Source organism: Zea mays, chromosome 3 (genome assembly GCF_902167145.1).
Source record: "Zea mays cultivar B73 chromosome 3, Zm-B73-REFERENCE-NAM-5.0, whole genome shotgun sequence".
NCBI classification, from domain to species: Eukaryota; Viridiplantae; Streptophyta; class Magnoliopsida; order Poales; family Poaceae; genus Zea; species Zea mays.
This window is the reverse complement of record NC_050098.1, coordinates 89,781,493-89,796,710: the sequence shown is the minus strand read 5'-3', so window position 1 is coordinate 89,796,710 and position 15,218 is coordinate 89,781,493. Positions and strand designations below refer to the sequence as shown.

At 47.4% G+C, this 15,218-nt stretch overlaps 1 protein-coding gene across 1 annotated transcript in view; it reads left to right on the top strand.

Annotated features, from left to right (window-relative positions):
- Positions 1–536: 536 nt before the first annotated feature.
- LOC100274261 (uncharacterized) overlaps positions 537–15,218 on the top strand; it is a 33,671-nt gene continuing 18,989 nt past the window's right edge. The window contains exon 1 of the mRNA NM_001148625.2: positions 537–3,340. Coding sequence (NP_001142097.2) covers positions 587–3,340 — 2,754 coding nt within the window. The 5' untranslated portion in view covers positions 537–586. The remainder of the gene's footprint in view (positions 3,341–15,218) is intronic.

Below are 15,218 nucleotides of genomic sequence, written 5' to 3'. Positions count from 1 at the left end.
ATTCGGACAGCTTAATGATGAAGGTTGATCATCTTTCTAATATTGTGTTGCCTTATTGATTGTACATACCAATCGGGAACAAGTGACCAACAGCTGCGACTGTTACGCTAACAACCAACGAGGAGGAGACGATCATGATCCTCTAATTTCTCTTCATCGATGCGTGCCCATGTTAGATCGGCGCTCCAACTAGTCTTCCACTGTACTGCGTGTAATGGTAACGATTCATGATTTCTTAAGATTTGTATGTAATGTGATAGATATGTCGAGCACCGTAGCACGTTTCCTAACACAGGCATCAATACAATCAAACTTTTCATCCTCTTTTTGCTGGATGCCTATACTTTCTTCAGCGAAAAAAGATAAATGACTGGATAAAAAGAGAGAGGCCACTGACCGACCAACCCCAACCACATGCAACACACACTTCGCATTTGCATCCATCCCTCGCTCGGTTATGAAATTTTTTAAACCCCTTCCGATCCTAAATAAAACGGAAATCAACCCCACAAAACCCCTGCGTAAAGAGACCCAATTGCTATCTCCTCCAGCATCCACCCAACGGATCCGCGGCAACCGACCACCCATGGGATCGCTCCGGGGCGCGGCAGCCTCCTCCGCGGCGCCGCGCGCGGGCGACCTGGTGACCACGCAGGTTAGCCTTGGTGGATTTGATGCCACCGTCAAGGCGCTCGATCTCGCCGACTTCCTCGAGTTGAATGCGGGCTCGGTCTGGCGCTGCCGCCTCAAGACCTCCTGGACTCCGCCGGACGCCTATCCCGACTTCCTTCTCCCCACCGTCACCTCCGCCGCCGCGCCGCCGCCACAGTACGATCGCGTGCCTCCGCACGCCTTCGTCCACTTTGCGCGCCCGGAGGGCGCGCGCGCCGCCGCCGACGCAGCGGGCCGATCCGAGCTCATCCTCTCCGGCAAACCCCTGCGCGCCGCCTCCGCACAGGACAGCTCCCTTCGGGCATCCCGCCGCCGTAGTGTCTCGCCATTCCGCTTCCCTGGCTCGCGCCTCGAGGTCGGGGATCTCCCGGCCTCGGACGCCTTCATCGCCGCCTGGCGCGGCCCGGCCTCTGGGCTCGAGTTCTCCGTCGACCCGTTCGACGGGTCTTGCCACTTCATCTTCGCCCGCGACACCGCTTTCAAAGTCCGGGAGTTCCGCGAGTCTGTGGTGATGCGCTGCGACGTCAAGCTCCAGTTCCCCGTCCGCGATGTTGCGGAAGTCAGGGTGTTCCGGCTCGACTGCTCGCTGCTGATCCGGCTATCGGCCGCACCGCTGGTCTGTTACCGCACGGCGGATGACGACATCCACGTGTCCGTGCCGTTCGACCTGCTCGACGACGATGACCCGTGGATACGGACCACGGACATCACTCCAAGTGGTGCGATTGGGCGGTGCGGTGCGTATAGAATCACATTCTCGCCGCGGTTCTGGCCAAAGATGGAACGCGCGCTGACGTACATGAGGGATAGGAGGGTGGCGATCCTTGATTGCGTTGGAGGGTGGGGGGCCAGGAGGGGGCTCACCGTGCGTGATGAGCCTGAGTTTGGGGAGCGGATGCAGGACCTGTTCTTCTGCGTGCAGCACGCCGAGGGTCTCAAGTTTCCGGTGTTGTTCCTCGTGAATGCTCTGGTGCACAAGGGAGTAATAAGTCAACACCACCTCACGCCTGAATTCTTCGGTTTGCTCCAGAGGAAGGAGGATGATGTGAATGTGGCTGCCTTGAGGGAATTTTGGGGGGACAAATTTCCAGTTTTTGATGCATGTGGGAGGCTGAAGAATCTGCAGGATAGGGTTGCCAGGTACCTGAAACATCTTCGCAACAAGATTGGGGATGTCAATTCTGAGGTGAGGAGGCTGGTAATCACGCCCACCAAGGCTTATTGCATGCCACCAGAAGTGGAGCGCTCTAATCGCGTCATCCGGCATTATAGTGAAGTCTCAGACCGGTTTCTGAGGGTTACTTTTATGGATGAGAGAATGCAGATGCTCAACAGTAATGTGCTGAATTTCTCTGCTGCACAAATCGTCAAAGATTTGATGTCAAACTCGTTCCTGCATAAGACAACAGTGTACAAGCGTGTTAAAACGTTTTTGACAGAGGGATTCCACATGTGTGGCAGGAAGTACTCGTTTCTTGCATTCTCATCTAACCAGCTGAGGGACAGGTCAGCATGGTTCTTCGCAGAGGACAGAACGACAACAGTGGAAACCATTAGGAAATGGATGGGGCGGTTCACAAGTAAGAATGTAGCAAAGCATGCCGCTCGGATGGGGCAGTGCTTCTCCTCTACATATGCTACGGTGGTGCTGCAGCCGCATGAGGTAAATGAGTGTCTTGATGAAGTTGAACATAACGGGTACATTTTCTCTGATGGAATTGGCAAGATTACGTGCGACCTTGCACTCGAAGTTGCTCAGAAGCTGCAATTGACAGATAATCCCCCATCTGCTTACCAGATTAGGTATGCAGGCTTCAAGGGTGTTATATCTGTCTGGGAAGGAAAAAATGATGGGATACGACTTTCCCTGAGGCCGAGCATGCACAAGTTTGAGTCTAACCATACTGTGTTAGAGGTGGTCTCGTGGACAAAGTTTCAGCCAGGATTCTTAAATCGTCAGATTATTACATTACTGTCCTCCTTGAATGTCCCGGATGCTATCTTTGCTCAAATGCAGGAAGCCATGTTATCTAATCTCAACAATATTTTGTCAGACTCTGATGTTGCTTTTGACATTGTAACCGCCTCTTGTGCTGAGCAAGGAACCACTGCAGCACTGATGTTGAGTGCTGGCATTTCACCTGGAACTGAGCCACACCTGAAAGCAATGCTGTTAGCTATAAGGTCCTCACAGCTGCTAGGTCTTTTGGAGAAGACAAGGATTTTTGTGCCCAAGGGAAGGTGGTTGATGGGCTGCCTTGATGAACTTGGGATCCTTGAGCAAGGGCAGTGCTTTATCCGGGCATCATCTCCATCACTCAATAATTGTCTGGTGAAGTATGGATCAAGATTGTCTGCAGCAAACACAAATGCAGAGACCATTCTGGGTACTATCGTAATGGCAAAGAATCCATGCCTTCATCCAGGGGATGTCCGAATCCTTGAAGCTGTTGATGTGCCTGAACTGCATCACCTTGTTGATTGCTTGGTCTTCCCCAAGAAAGGTGAGAGGCCGCACGCGAATGAAGCATCTGGGAGTGATCTTGATGGGGATCTATACTTCGTAACATGGGATGAAAACCTTATACCACCTGGTAAAAAGAGTTGGAACCCTATGGACTACTCCCCAGCTGAAGCAAAACAACTGCCACGCGCAGTATCCCAACATGTGAGTCCAACTATTCTTGGAATTTCTTCCCTTGAAAGTTCAATATATGTATGCATTCCCTCAAACATTAGTTTAATGTTATGATGCCATCCCATTACTAAATTCTGCTTGACAGTTAGTGTTTTTACTGAGCAAACTCTGCTGTAGCTAATATTGAAGTTGAGCATATAGTTCCATGGAATTTGTATCATAGGTTCAACTCTGAATCAGGGATTGTATTTCTTCCTAGTTCCTACTAATTCCATACCTGTTAATTAACTTAATTGGCATGTCACATGTGAAATCCTATAGTTTTGGACTATGTCTTTATATGGTTATATCGTCTTCTACTCCCTCCAGTCTGGTTTCTAAGCTATCCTTGTATCTTAGAGAAAGTCTGTAATATTAGGCGTCACTCGTATGTCGAGACAGGATTTAACTCATAGACAGAACCGAACAGGCATTTGCATGGGTATTTTCCCTTTTTCTTTCAGCTTAATTAATAATGATCTAATAAAAAATTGGTAGCCAACATTTGATTAATATTGAGGCGATTATTGTGCTGCAATCACATGCATGCAACAAAAAACGATCCAATAAACAAAGCGCTGGATTAATACGATGTTACAAACACCCCGTTGCTCCTTGGCATTTGTGATTTCACCATATGCGCCTTAGCCGACTCCTGATTGTAAGGATCTTTGCAGCCTATCTTTTAGTCTATCTATTATGACCAGCAAAGTATATAGCCGGAGGCCTAAAAGGCCAGCTGATCGGCCCACAGTAGGGGATGCTGCAGATAAGGGATTAGAGAAAGATTAGATAGATTCTGTTTCAGGGTTGTTGCAAACAGATTAAATCCTTAAGATAAGGAGTTTGTTAAATGAGTTTGTTAGGATCTGGAGTCTGTTGGGTCCAGGACTATATAGTCCTATTTCTGTAATCATTATGGTCAGCAAGAGATTAATCTAAAGATGAGATTGTTCCTTGCTTCCCCGTGTTTTCCCCACTGTGCGACACGGTAGGGAGTAGGGACTGACGGATCCCTGCCGCGGCAGCCCACCCACTGCCGGCGCATACACCACCACCACGCCGCTTCCGCACCCTACCCAAAACCCGGTAGCCGCATACACCACCACCACCACACCCCTGCTGCTCCACCTACTACCCTTGCCACACTCGTCATCACCTCTACCACCATTGTCGAACATCCCACATCCCGTGTCCATCAACCCATTTCCGTCGTCCATGGTCGATGTTCCCGTTTTCACCGACTGGAATTTGCCACGTTCAATGGCAAGGAGGACCCCATCCAATGGTTAAACCGGTGCAAGCAGTTCTTTGACAGCCAACGCACATTGGAAGAGCTGAAGGTCTGCCTGGCCTCCTATCACATGATAGGGGTCGCCCAAACCTGGTATGGAGTTGGACGCTCCAGCGTGATGCATCACCGTTGTCGTGGAATCACTTCAAACAACTCAGGCAGCAAAGGTTTGGACCGCCATTTCGCATCAATCCCTTGGGTGAACTGGCACGACTACCCTTTTGCCCAACATTGGATGATTATCAGGAAAGATTTTGGGATCTACTAGCCCAAACAACACCACTCTCCCAGGAGCAACAAGTGCTGCTGTTCACTGTAGGACTTCCGGATCATATCAAGATTGATGTGGAGCTCATGGCGCCACAGGACTTTAATCAAGCACTGAATTTAGCGCGGGCATATGAAAGGAGGTCCCAGGCACTTGACAACCTCCACACCAACACCTAGAATGTCCCTGAGGCAGCCCCAGCGCCCATCAGTCACTGTCCCATCACCATAGCCAACACTTCTAACATCAGCTAACACAACGCCACAGTGACCATTCAAGCAACTTCCCCCGGTCGAGATGGTCGAGCGCCGACGTTAGGGGCTGTGTTACAATCGTGACGAGAAGTATGTCCGAGTACACTGATGCCCTCAACTATTTTATCTAGAGGTCACTGATTTTTAGGAGGACGAATCCGTGGAGACCGATGTTGAGTACCCAGAACCAGTGATCTCGCTGACATTCAATCTGAGGGCACAATGCAGATTGAGGTATCTATCATGGGTCAGGCTCTTACAACACTACTGGACACTGGTTCTACTCACAACTTCATCAACCTAGGCACCGCGAGAGCTCTGAAACTTGAGTACAGCCCCAACCAATGTCTCCAGGCCATGGTGGCCAACGGTGGCAAGGTCACATGCTCCAGGTTCCCCAACAACATCGGCGTAGAAGAGTTTATAATGGACGCATATGCCATTCCACTTGACTTCTTCGATATTATCCTCGGAGTCCAGTTTCTGCGCACCCTGGGGCCAACTCTTTGGGACCTGGAGGACTTGTGTCTCGCATTCTGGCGAAGAGGACAACAAATTCTGTGGAAAGGTCTGGTCTCATCACGGGATGACTTTCACATGCACCTTGCAGTCAGGATAGTCAAGACAGCAAGTGCCGACACAAAACCTATGATGGATCGCTTGCTCCAGCAGTTCCAGGAGGTGTTTGGAACACCCAGTGGCCTTTCCCTAACAAGGTGTGATCACAGGATCCACCTTTTGCCAGGAACAACACCAGTAGCAGTTGGGCCATATAGGTACCCACAACTTCAAAAGGATGAGCGTGAGGCACAATGCCCAGTCATGTTACAACAAGGCATTATCAGATATAGCACCTCAACATTTTTGACACCTGTCCTTCTAGTGAAGAAACAAGATAATTCATGGCATTTCTGCATCGACTACAAGGCACTGAATGAGAAAACAGTCAAGGATAATACCCTATACCAGTGGTCGATGAGCTTCAAGGGCACGTTTCTTCACAAAATTGGACCTCTGTTCTAGTTATCATCGTCTGGGTTCACCCAGATGACGTGCACAAAACAACCTTCCGGACGCACCATGGGCACTTTGAATTTTTGGTTATGCCATTTTACCTCTCAAATGCTCCAACAACATTTCAGGCTTTAATGAATGAAGTATTGGGTCAGTTCCTTCATTGTTTTGTCCTCGTATTTTTTGAAGACATCCTCATATACATTGCAACAAGGTTATTAAAACGACGAAACGTTGAAACGCTCATGGGTGAGTTTTAACTTTTAAACGGTTTAAACAAAGTTTAAACGTAGTTTTAAACAACATAGGGAAATTTTAGTATATCATAATTTCAGGCAATTATATCAAGTCAAATACCAAACAACCAACATAAGTTCACATAATAATATTGTGCAAAATGACATGTCCACAACCACATTACCACAATAACACAAGTTCAACTAAAGCAACTAAAGTAGAATGCCATGTCCACAACCACAAGCACACAAGAGTTACTCAAACACTCAATAACCATCATCCAAATCATCTAAACCAACATCATCCTTGTCTTGCTCATCACCACAGCCACCACTGTTGTTTGTTTCTTCATCATCCATGTCAAGGTCGTCAAGCACAAAATTGTCATCGTCTTCATTCTCATCACCCTCATCAACATCATCTTCATCATCCTCAAGAATTGGCACTTGAGTACCATGAGCTCTCCTAGGAAAGTAGCGGCCATGAAGTTGTCTAGATGCACCGATGGCATGATCAACATGCTCCCATGTGAAAAGAGGGTCATCCCCAACAATAGATGAATTAGCTAATCGATCAACCCACTCATTGTCCCAATCAAAATCTTCAAGAACCAAAGGATCAAAGTTCTTCCCTTCTTCACGCAATTTTTGGAACCTAGCGGCCATCTTTATATTGTATGAAACATACACTAAATCATTCAGTCTTTTGTGCTCTAGCCTGTTCCTTTTCTTGGTATGCATCTACAAGTTGCAAACAACAATAAATAAAGGAGTAACAACTACAAATTGCATAGTGTAATATGATCATGTTAGTTAACTTACAAATTCAAACTTGCTCCAATTTCGCTCACAACCGGATGATGAAGCACAAAGACTAACAATTCGTCTTGCAAACTTATATAACTCAATCCTTCTTCCTTCAGCAAATTAAGATGGTAGATTTGGATTAATCAGGCTGAACAGCTAGAGGACGGTCTCTGCCATTACTCACCAGTCACCAGTGAAGCAAAGCTAGAGGCATGGCTGTCTCTGTAGTGGCCGACGAACAGCGGGAGCGGCCTGGAGCGGTGGCCTGGAGGAGGCTGCACGGGGAGGAGCGGCGGCCTGGGGGCAGAGCGGTGGACTTGAGCGCGGCTCTGGTAGTCTGGTGAAAACCCTAAACGTGAGCGCGACTCTGGGTCTGGTGAAATTGGGCTGGGCCGCCGTAAAACGCTCGAAACGTGGCGCTATACAGCGTTTAAACGCCAAAACGTGGCGTTTAAATGTCGTTAAACGACGTTTTACGACGAAAAGTAAAACGTTTCACCGTTTCGGTTTTCTCCAGCGTTTTATAGTTTAAACGTCGTTTAAACGACGTTTAAACGTCGTTTTAATAAGCATGCATTGCAACATGGTCAGAACACCTAATGCATGTCAAGGCCGTCCTAGAAACTCTACACACCAACAAGCTCTTTGTCAAACAGTCAAAATGTGACTTCAGGGCTACATCTGTTGTTTATTTAGGAAACATAATATCAGCCAAGGGGGTGACCATGGACAACAACAAGGTTGAGGCAGTAACATCATGGCCAATTCCAAAATCACCACGAGGTATGCGGGGATTTTTTGGTTAGCAGGCTACTCCTGGAAATTTATCAAGGATTTTAGATTAATCGCTGCTCCATTAACCAAGCTCCTCAAGAAAGAAGGCCTCAAGTGGTCCCTAGACGCAGACTTAGCATTTCAAACACTCAATCAGGCCCTCTCATCAGCGCCCGTATTGTAGCTTCTAGATTTTGAGTGTTCCTTTGTGGTGGACTGCGACGCGTCGGGCTTTGGATTAGGTGCTGTCCTACACCAAGACTAGGGACCTATGGCCTTCTGTTGGGGCCTTCATCTTTCGAAGGTCCTCAAAAACACATAACTATTGGTTACTAGCATGTTTTTAAGTATTGCAGGAGCTTCGACATTGAGTACCTTCAGAACAAGATAAGGATAAAGATGTTAGCTTCGTCACAACAACATATGGAAACGAAGGTGGACAGAGCCGGGAGAAGGTGCCCACGATTCCGTATCCAAGATGAAATAGGCAGAAGTCAACTTTGCCCTCGCATCATTTGTAAATCATATGTACTGGTCTTAGGGATATATTTGTAATTTTATACAAGGCTGTACGATCCTTTATAAATAGATGAACAGTGCTCTTCATAAAGTACCTTTTGAAAGACTGGATAATTGCCTCGTGTAATCTCTTCCCTAGAGCACATTCGCTCTAATTCATTTTGTAGAGCCGAACATGTTAGACTGTGTGTGAGTGTGTGTGGATCGGCACCACTGTTGGGCTGCCGGCCCATTAGAGTTAGGGTTGACTCTATATATTGTACCCCATCTTCTATCAATACATCATCCATTACACTATTCTACATGGTATCAGACTAGGTTAGGGTTTCTTCTTCCTCCTACAGCCGCCAGCCGCCACACATCTCAGCCGCCGCCAGCCCTAGGACCAGCCGCCGCCCCCCGGGAGGCTCATCCTTCCCTCCCGGGGGCGGCCTCCTCCCAGCAGCCGCTCAACCTCCCTGCAGCTCTCTCTCCCTCAGGGCCGCGCGAATGGAGGTTGCTACAGCGAAGCAACTCCTCCCCATGGCGCGGTGCCCCAACTCCTCGTTGTCCTCCACCTCCTCCTCTCCCTCGTCCGCGGCCGCCGCCTCCCCGTAACGCCGCTGCTGCTCGACCTCCTCAACCGGTTGCAGGGCACGGAGGAGGACGAGGCCACCGAACGCGCGACCATCGCGTGGACCGGCTTCTTCGTGCACCCCTCGCCCAGGGGCGCTGAGCCGCCGCCACGCCTGCTGCCGACACCCCGCGCTCGCGGCCCGGCGGCGCCCGCGCCTCCACACCGGCTGCGCTCGCCCCTCCCTCCCTGGCGGCCGCACCTGCTCCCCTTCGCCGCCACTGCTCCCTCAAGCGCACGCACAGGAAGCCCCATGGGCAGGAGCCTAGCGCCCAGTAGCCCTTCTCCATGGACGCGTCGATGCCCTCCTCCCTCACCTCCCCTTGGTGCTCGGCCTCCACCAGGTCGTGGGCTTCCCCACCTCGCCATCCTGGCCCCTTACCCCCATGCCATCTTCTCCCTCCACATCTTCTCTGTTCTAGCGCAGGGGAGTAGCGGCAACAGCTTTCCCATGGCGCCACCCCTTCCCCAACTCCCTCTATTTCCCATGGTGGCGCTTAGCCAGGCCTGCGCCCCTCCCCTGGCGGCCACTCCCCGCCACTGTCGACCGTGCCCGGCGGCCCCTTTTCGGCGTACGCGCCCCCAGTGCAACACCCTTCCCGGCGTCCGCGCCCCAAGTGTCTTCTTTTCGCGCGTGCTATGCAGCCACCGCAGTGCTGCCATCGCCGGGACTAGTGCAACCTCGAGCCTTCGAGCTTCTTCCGTCACCGGTGCCGTCAACACCCCTTGTCAGGTCCGGCGCAGGCCCCTGCCCGGCTAGACCCGCCCTGCCGCCCACCCCCTTCATCGTCTTCGCTGGATCCGTCGCTGCCGCGGCCTTCCCGACCGGATCCACGTTGCTGCGACTTTTCAGGCTCGATCCGCCGTCCCTTTTGGCTGGATCGCGTCTTCCCGGCTATATTTGTCGCTGCCGTGGCCTTCCCGGTCGGATCTGCTGTTTCCCCTTCTCTTCTGCCGCGGGCGTGGACACCATGACCGGCGCAGACGCGTGCGCTGCTGTCGGCCTCCCTGGCGGGGCTCCTTGAAGCCCGGACGATCGAAGAAGCAGCAAGGTCGCCCTGCCGATGCCCTTTTTTGTTGTGTCGCCCTGCTGATCGTTGACGCTCAAACGTCGACCCCTCCCAAAGATCAGGCTTCTGCTGCGTGTCTCCCGATCGCGACCACCTCGACTTCAGCTACTTCGGCGTCTAGGGGCTATCGTCTTCTTGGAGCACACACCGGTCTCTACTCCAGCCGCAACATTCACCATCACGACGCTGCGATTGCGGGAGGATTTCAACCCGTCGACTCCTACCTTCGGCCTCTACTCCAGTCTCATCGTGTGTGGTACCACCGTTGCGACTGCGGGGGGATGTTAGATTGTGTGTGTGTGTGGGCTGGCACCACTGTTGGGCTGTCGACCCATTAGGGTTAGGGTTGAGTCTATATATTGTACCCCATCTCCTATCAATACATCATCCATTACTCTACAGAAGGTATGATCGTAAATTTATTATAAGAAAGGGGAAAATGGAATGTTAAGATATTGAAGATGAGTTAGCATGTTTAACCTTTTCATATTCCTTGCTCATTCACTTTTATATTTGAAAGTCGCCTAGAGGGGGGGGGGGTGAATAGAAGAAACCTGAAATTTATAAACTTAAACACACACTAGGACCGGGGTTAGCGTTAGAATTAAATTCAAGTCTGAAAGATTGTTTCTCTTGCTAAGAGTTGCTCAAAGGATGCGGATGACGTATGGGAGCCAACTCAAATTAATACTAGTAAGGAAACGTTAGAGAGGAAAGAGTGCAAACAAATCAAGCGAGAATCAAAGCGAGTAGACACGATGATTTGTTTTACCGAGGTTCAGTTCCAAAGAACCTAATCCCCGTTGAGGAGGCCACAAAGGCCGTGTCTATTTCAACCCTTTCGCTCTCTCTCAAACGGTCACTTAGACCGAGTGAGCCTTCCCTTAATCACATGGGTCACTTAGACTCCACAAGGATCACCACACACTTAGTGTCTCTTTCTTAGCTTTACAAATCACTTGAGAAAAGAAATGAGAAAGGAAGAAAGCAATCCAAGCGACAAGAGCAACAAAAGAACACAAAACACCCTCTCTCATGTCCCTAATGGAATTGAGTTGATTTGGAGGTTTAGAGAGGATTTGATCTATTGAAGACAGTAGTGAAGTCTTTTGCTCTTGCAATGAATGAGATGTTCAGAATGCTTGAGTGCCAATGAATGTGGTGGTTGGGGGGTATTTATAGCCCCCAACCACTTCCTAGCCGTTGGCAAGGGCTGCTGGCGATGGGCGCACCGGACAGTCACTGTGCACTGTCCGGTGCGCGCCACATCAGCGCAACCGTTAGGGTTCGGAGCAGTTTACTGTTGGAGTTGCTTGTCGTCTTGCTGCACCAGACAGTTCGGTGCCAACTAACTTCTGCGCTATGACTTCTGCCAGGACACTGTTCACCGCAGAACGCTTTTGTAGTCGACCGTTGGCTCCAGTTAGCCGTTGCTCCGCTGGCTAATCGGATAGTCCGGTGAATTATAGCGGAGCGCGCCCCTGAAATTCCCGAGAGTGGCTGGTTCGGGGGTTGGTTGGCCTGGCGCACCGGACAGTGTCCGGTGTGCCAAAAATCAGCACACTTAAGTCATTTGCTCCATTTTTGATTGAGTCCCCAACTTGAATTCTTTCTTGGTTTATGCTGAACCTTATGCACCTGAGATACATGACATTTAGAGAAACTAGTTAGTCTATATGGTTTGTGTTGGACGTCAACCACCAAAATGTATTTATAGGAAATGGTTAACCCTATTTCCCTTTCAATCTTTCCCTTTTTGGTGACTGATGCCAACACTAACCAAAGCAAATATGAAGTGTAGAAATGTAACTAGTTTGCAATTGAGATAGACGTGCATAGGTTACTTGAAATTAAACCAATTGAAAGACTTTAAACATATGACTAAGAATGAATGAATTGCTTTTCTTTTATTTAACATTTTGGACCACATTTGCACCCCTTGTTTGTTTTTGCAAATCTTTTTGGAAAAATCGTTTCAAAATCTTTTGCAAATAGTTAAAGGTATAGGAATAAGATTGCGAGAAGCATTTTTTAAGATTTGAAATTTCTACTCTTATTTCAAATGCTTTTGCTTTGACTAAATAAAAGCTCCTCCTGAATGAATTCTCCCCTTAGCTTTCAAGAGGGTTTTGAAGTATATACCAATTTGAAAAACAAATTTGAAATACTAAATGAGATACCAATTGATATCTTACTTTTACATACCAATTGAAAATTCATCAATGAAAAATTCATTTCGAGGCTAACTCAAATCCCAATTGAAATAAACATTTGTGAATTTTTTTGAAATGGTGGTACGGTCCTTTTGCTTTGGGCTAATCCTTTCTCCCCCTTTGGCATTAATCGCCAAAAACGGAGATCTTTAGAGCCCTTTTGACATTTTCTCCCAAATGGTAAAATGAATATGAGTGAAGGATTATACCAATTGAGAGTTGTAGGAGTAACGACAAAGGTAAATGATACCGTCAGAGTTGGAATGGAAGCCTTGTCTTTGCCGAAAAACTCTATTTCCCTTTCAATCTAAGACTAATTATATAAATACACTTGAAAGCACATTAGTCTTAGCCTTGACACAAGAAAAATAAGAAATATGCATTTGTATTAAATGAAAGAGATATGAACAAAGGTATATATTTGAGCTATGTGTGCAATGTTTCAATCAAAATTCCGAGAATCAAGTATATTTTGCTCATTCCTAAGTTTGCTAAAAGTTTTCTCATCTAATGGCTTGGTGAAGATATCGGCTAATTGGTTGTGGGTATTGACATAAGCAATTTCGATATCCCCTTTTGTTGGTGATCTCTTAGAAAGTGATTCCGGATGTCTATGTGCTTAGTGCGGCTGTGTTCAATGGTATTATCCGCCATGCGGATTGCACTCTCATTATCACATAGCAGAGAGACTTTGCTGAACTTGTAGCCATAGTCACTAAGAGTTTGCCTCATCCAAAGTAATTGCGCACAACAGCGGCCTGCGGCAATATACTCGGCTTCAGCGATGGAAAGAGCTACTGAATTTTTTCTTTGAAGCCCATGACACTAGGGATCTTCGCAGAAACTGACAAGTCCCTGATGTGCTATTCCTATCAATTTTACATCCGGCATAATCGACATCGGAATACCCAATTAGATCAAAGGTAAATCCCTTGGGGTACCAAAGCCCAAACTTAGGAGTGTAAACTAAATATCGCATGATTTTTTTCACGACCCTAAGGTGAACTTTCTTAAGATTTGCCTGGAACCTTGCACACATGCATACGGAAAGCATAATGTCCGGTCGTGAAGCACATAAATAAAGTAAAGATCCTATCATCGACCGATATACCTTTTGATCTACAGACTTACCTCCCGTGTCGAGGTCGAGATGCCCGTTGGTTCCAATGAGTGTCTTGATGGATTTGCCATTCTTCATTCCAATCTTATTAAATATGTCTTGAATGTATTTTGTTTGGCTGATGAATGTGCCCTATTGGAGTTGTTTGATTTGAAATCCAAGGAAATACTTCAACTCCCCCATCATATAGACATTTCGAATTTCTGTATCATGATCCTACTAAACTTTTCACAAGTTAATTTGTTATTAGACCCAAATATAATATCATCAACATAAATTTGACATATAAACAAATCTTTTGCAACAGTTTTAGTGAAGAGAGTAGGATCGACTTTTCCGACTTTGAAGCCATTAGTGATAAGAAAGTCTCTTAGGCATTCATACCATGCTCTTGTGGCTTGCTTGAGCCCATAAAGCGCCTTTGGGAGCTTATATACATAGTTAGGGTACTCACTATCTTCAAAGCCAAGAGATTGCTCAACATAGACCTCTTCCTTGATAGGTCCATTGAGGAAGACACTCTTCACGTCCATTTGATAAAGCTTGAGGACATGATAAGTAGCATAGGCAAGTAATATGCGAATTGATGCAAGCCTAGCTATGGGTGCATAGGTTTCATCGAAATCCAAACCTTCGACTTGTGAATATACTTTTGCCACAAGTCGTGTTTTGTTCCTTGTCACCACACCATGCTCATCTTTCTTGTTGCGGAATACCCACTTGGTACCTACAACATTTTGATTAGGACGTGAAACTAAATGTCATAACTCATTCCTTGTGAAGTTGTTGAGCTCCTCTTGCATTGCCACCACTCAATCTAGATCTCTTAATGCATCCTTTATCCTGTATGGCTCAATAGAAGACACAAGAGTAATGTTCACAAAAATGTGCAACTCGAGATCTAGTGGTTACCCCCTTATGAATGTCACCAAGAATGGAGTTGACGGGGTGATCTCTTTGAATTGCTTGGTGAACTCTTGAGTGTGGCGGTCTTTGATCCCTAATTTCTTGCTCATCTTCCTTGTCTTCATTGTCTTCATCTCCCCCTTGATCAATGTCCTCCTCTTGAGGTGTCTCATCCTCTTAATCTTCATCTTCATCAATTTAAGCCTGGTCCTCATCTTAAGTTGGTGGAGATGTTTGCATAGAAGATGATGGTTGATATTGTGTTTGTGGAGGCTCTTCGGATTCCTTAGGACACACATCCCCAATGGACATGTTCCTTAGTGCGACGCACGGAGCCTCTTCATCATCTAGTTCATCAAGATCAACTTGCTCCATATGGAAGCCATTAGTCTCATCAAACACAATGTCACAAGAAACTTCAACTAATCCAGTGTATTTGTTGAAGACTCTATATGTCCTTGTATTTGAGTCATAACCTAATAAAAAACCTTCTACTGTTTTAGGAGCAAATTTAGAACTTCTACCCTTTTTAATAAGAATAAAGGATTTGCTCCCAAAGACTATAAAATATGAAACATTGGACTTTTTACCAGTGAGTAGTTCATATGATGTCTTCTTGAGGATTCGATGAAGATATAACCGGTTGATGGAGTAGCAGGCAGTGTTAATCGCCTCAGCCTAAAACCGGTCCGATGTCTTATATTCATCAAGCATAGTCCTTGCCATGTCCACTAGAGTTCTATTCTTACTCTTCACTACACCATTTTGTTGAGGTGTGTAG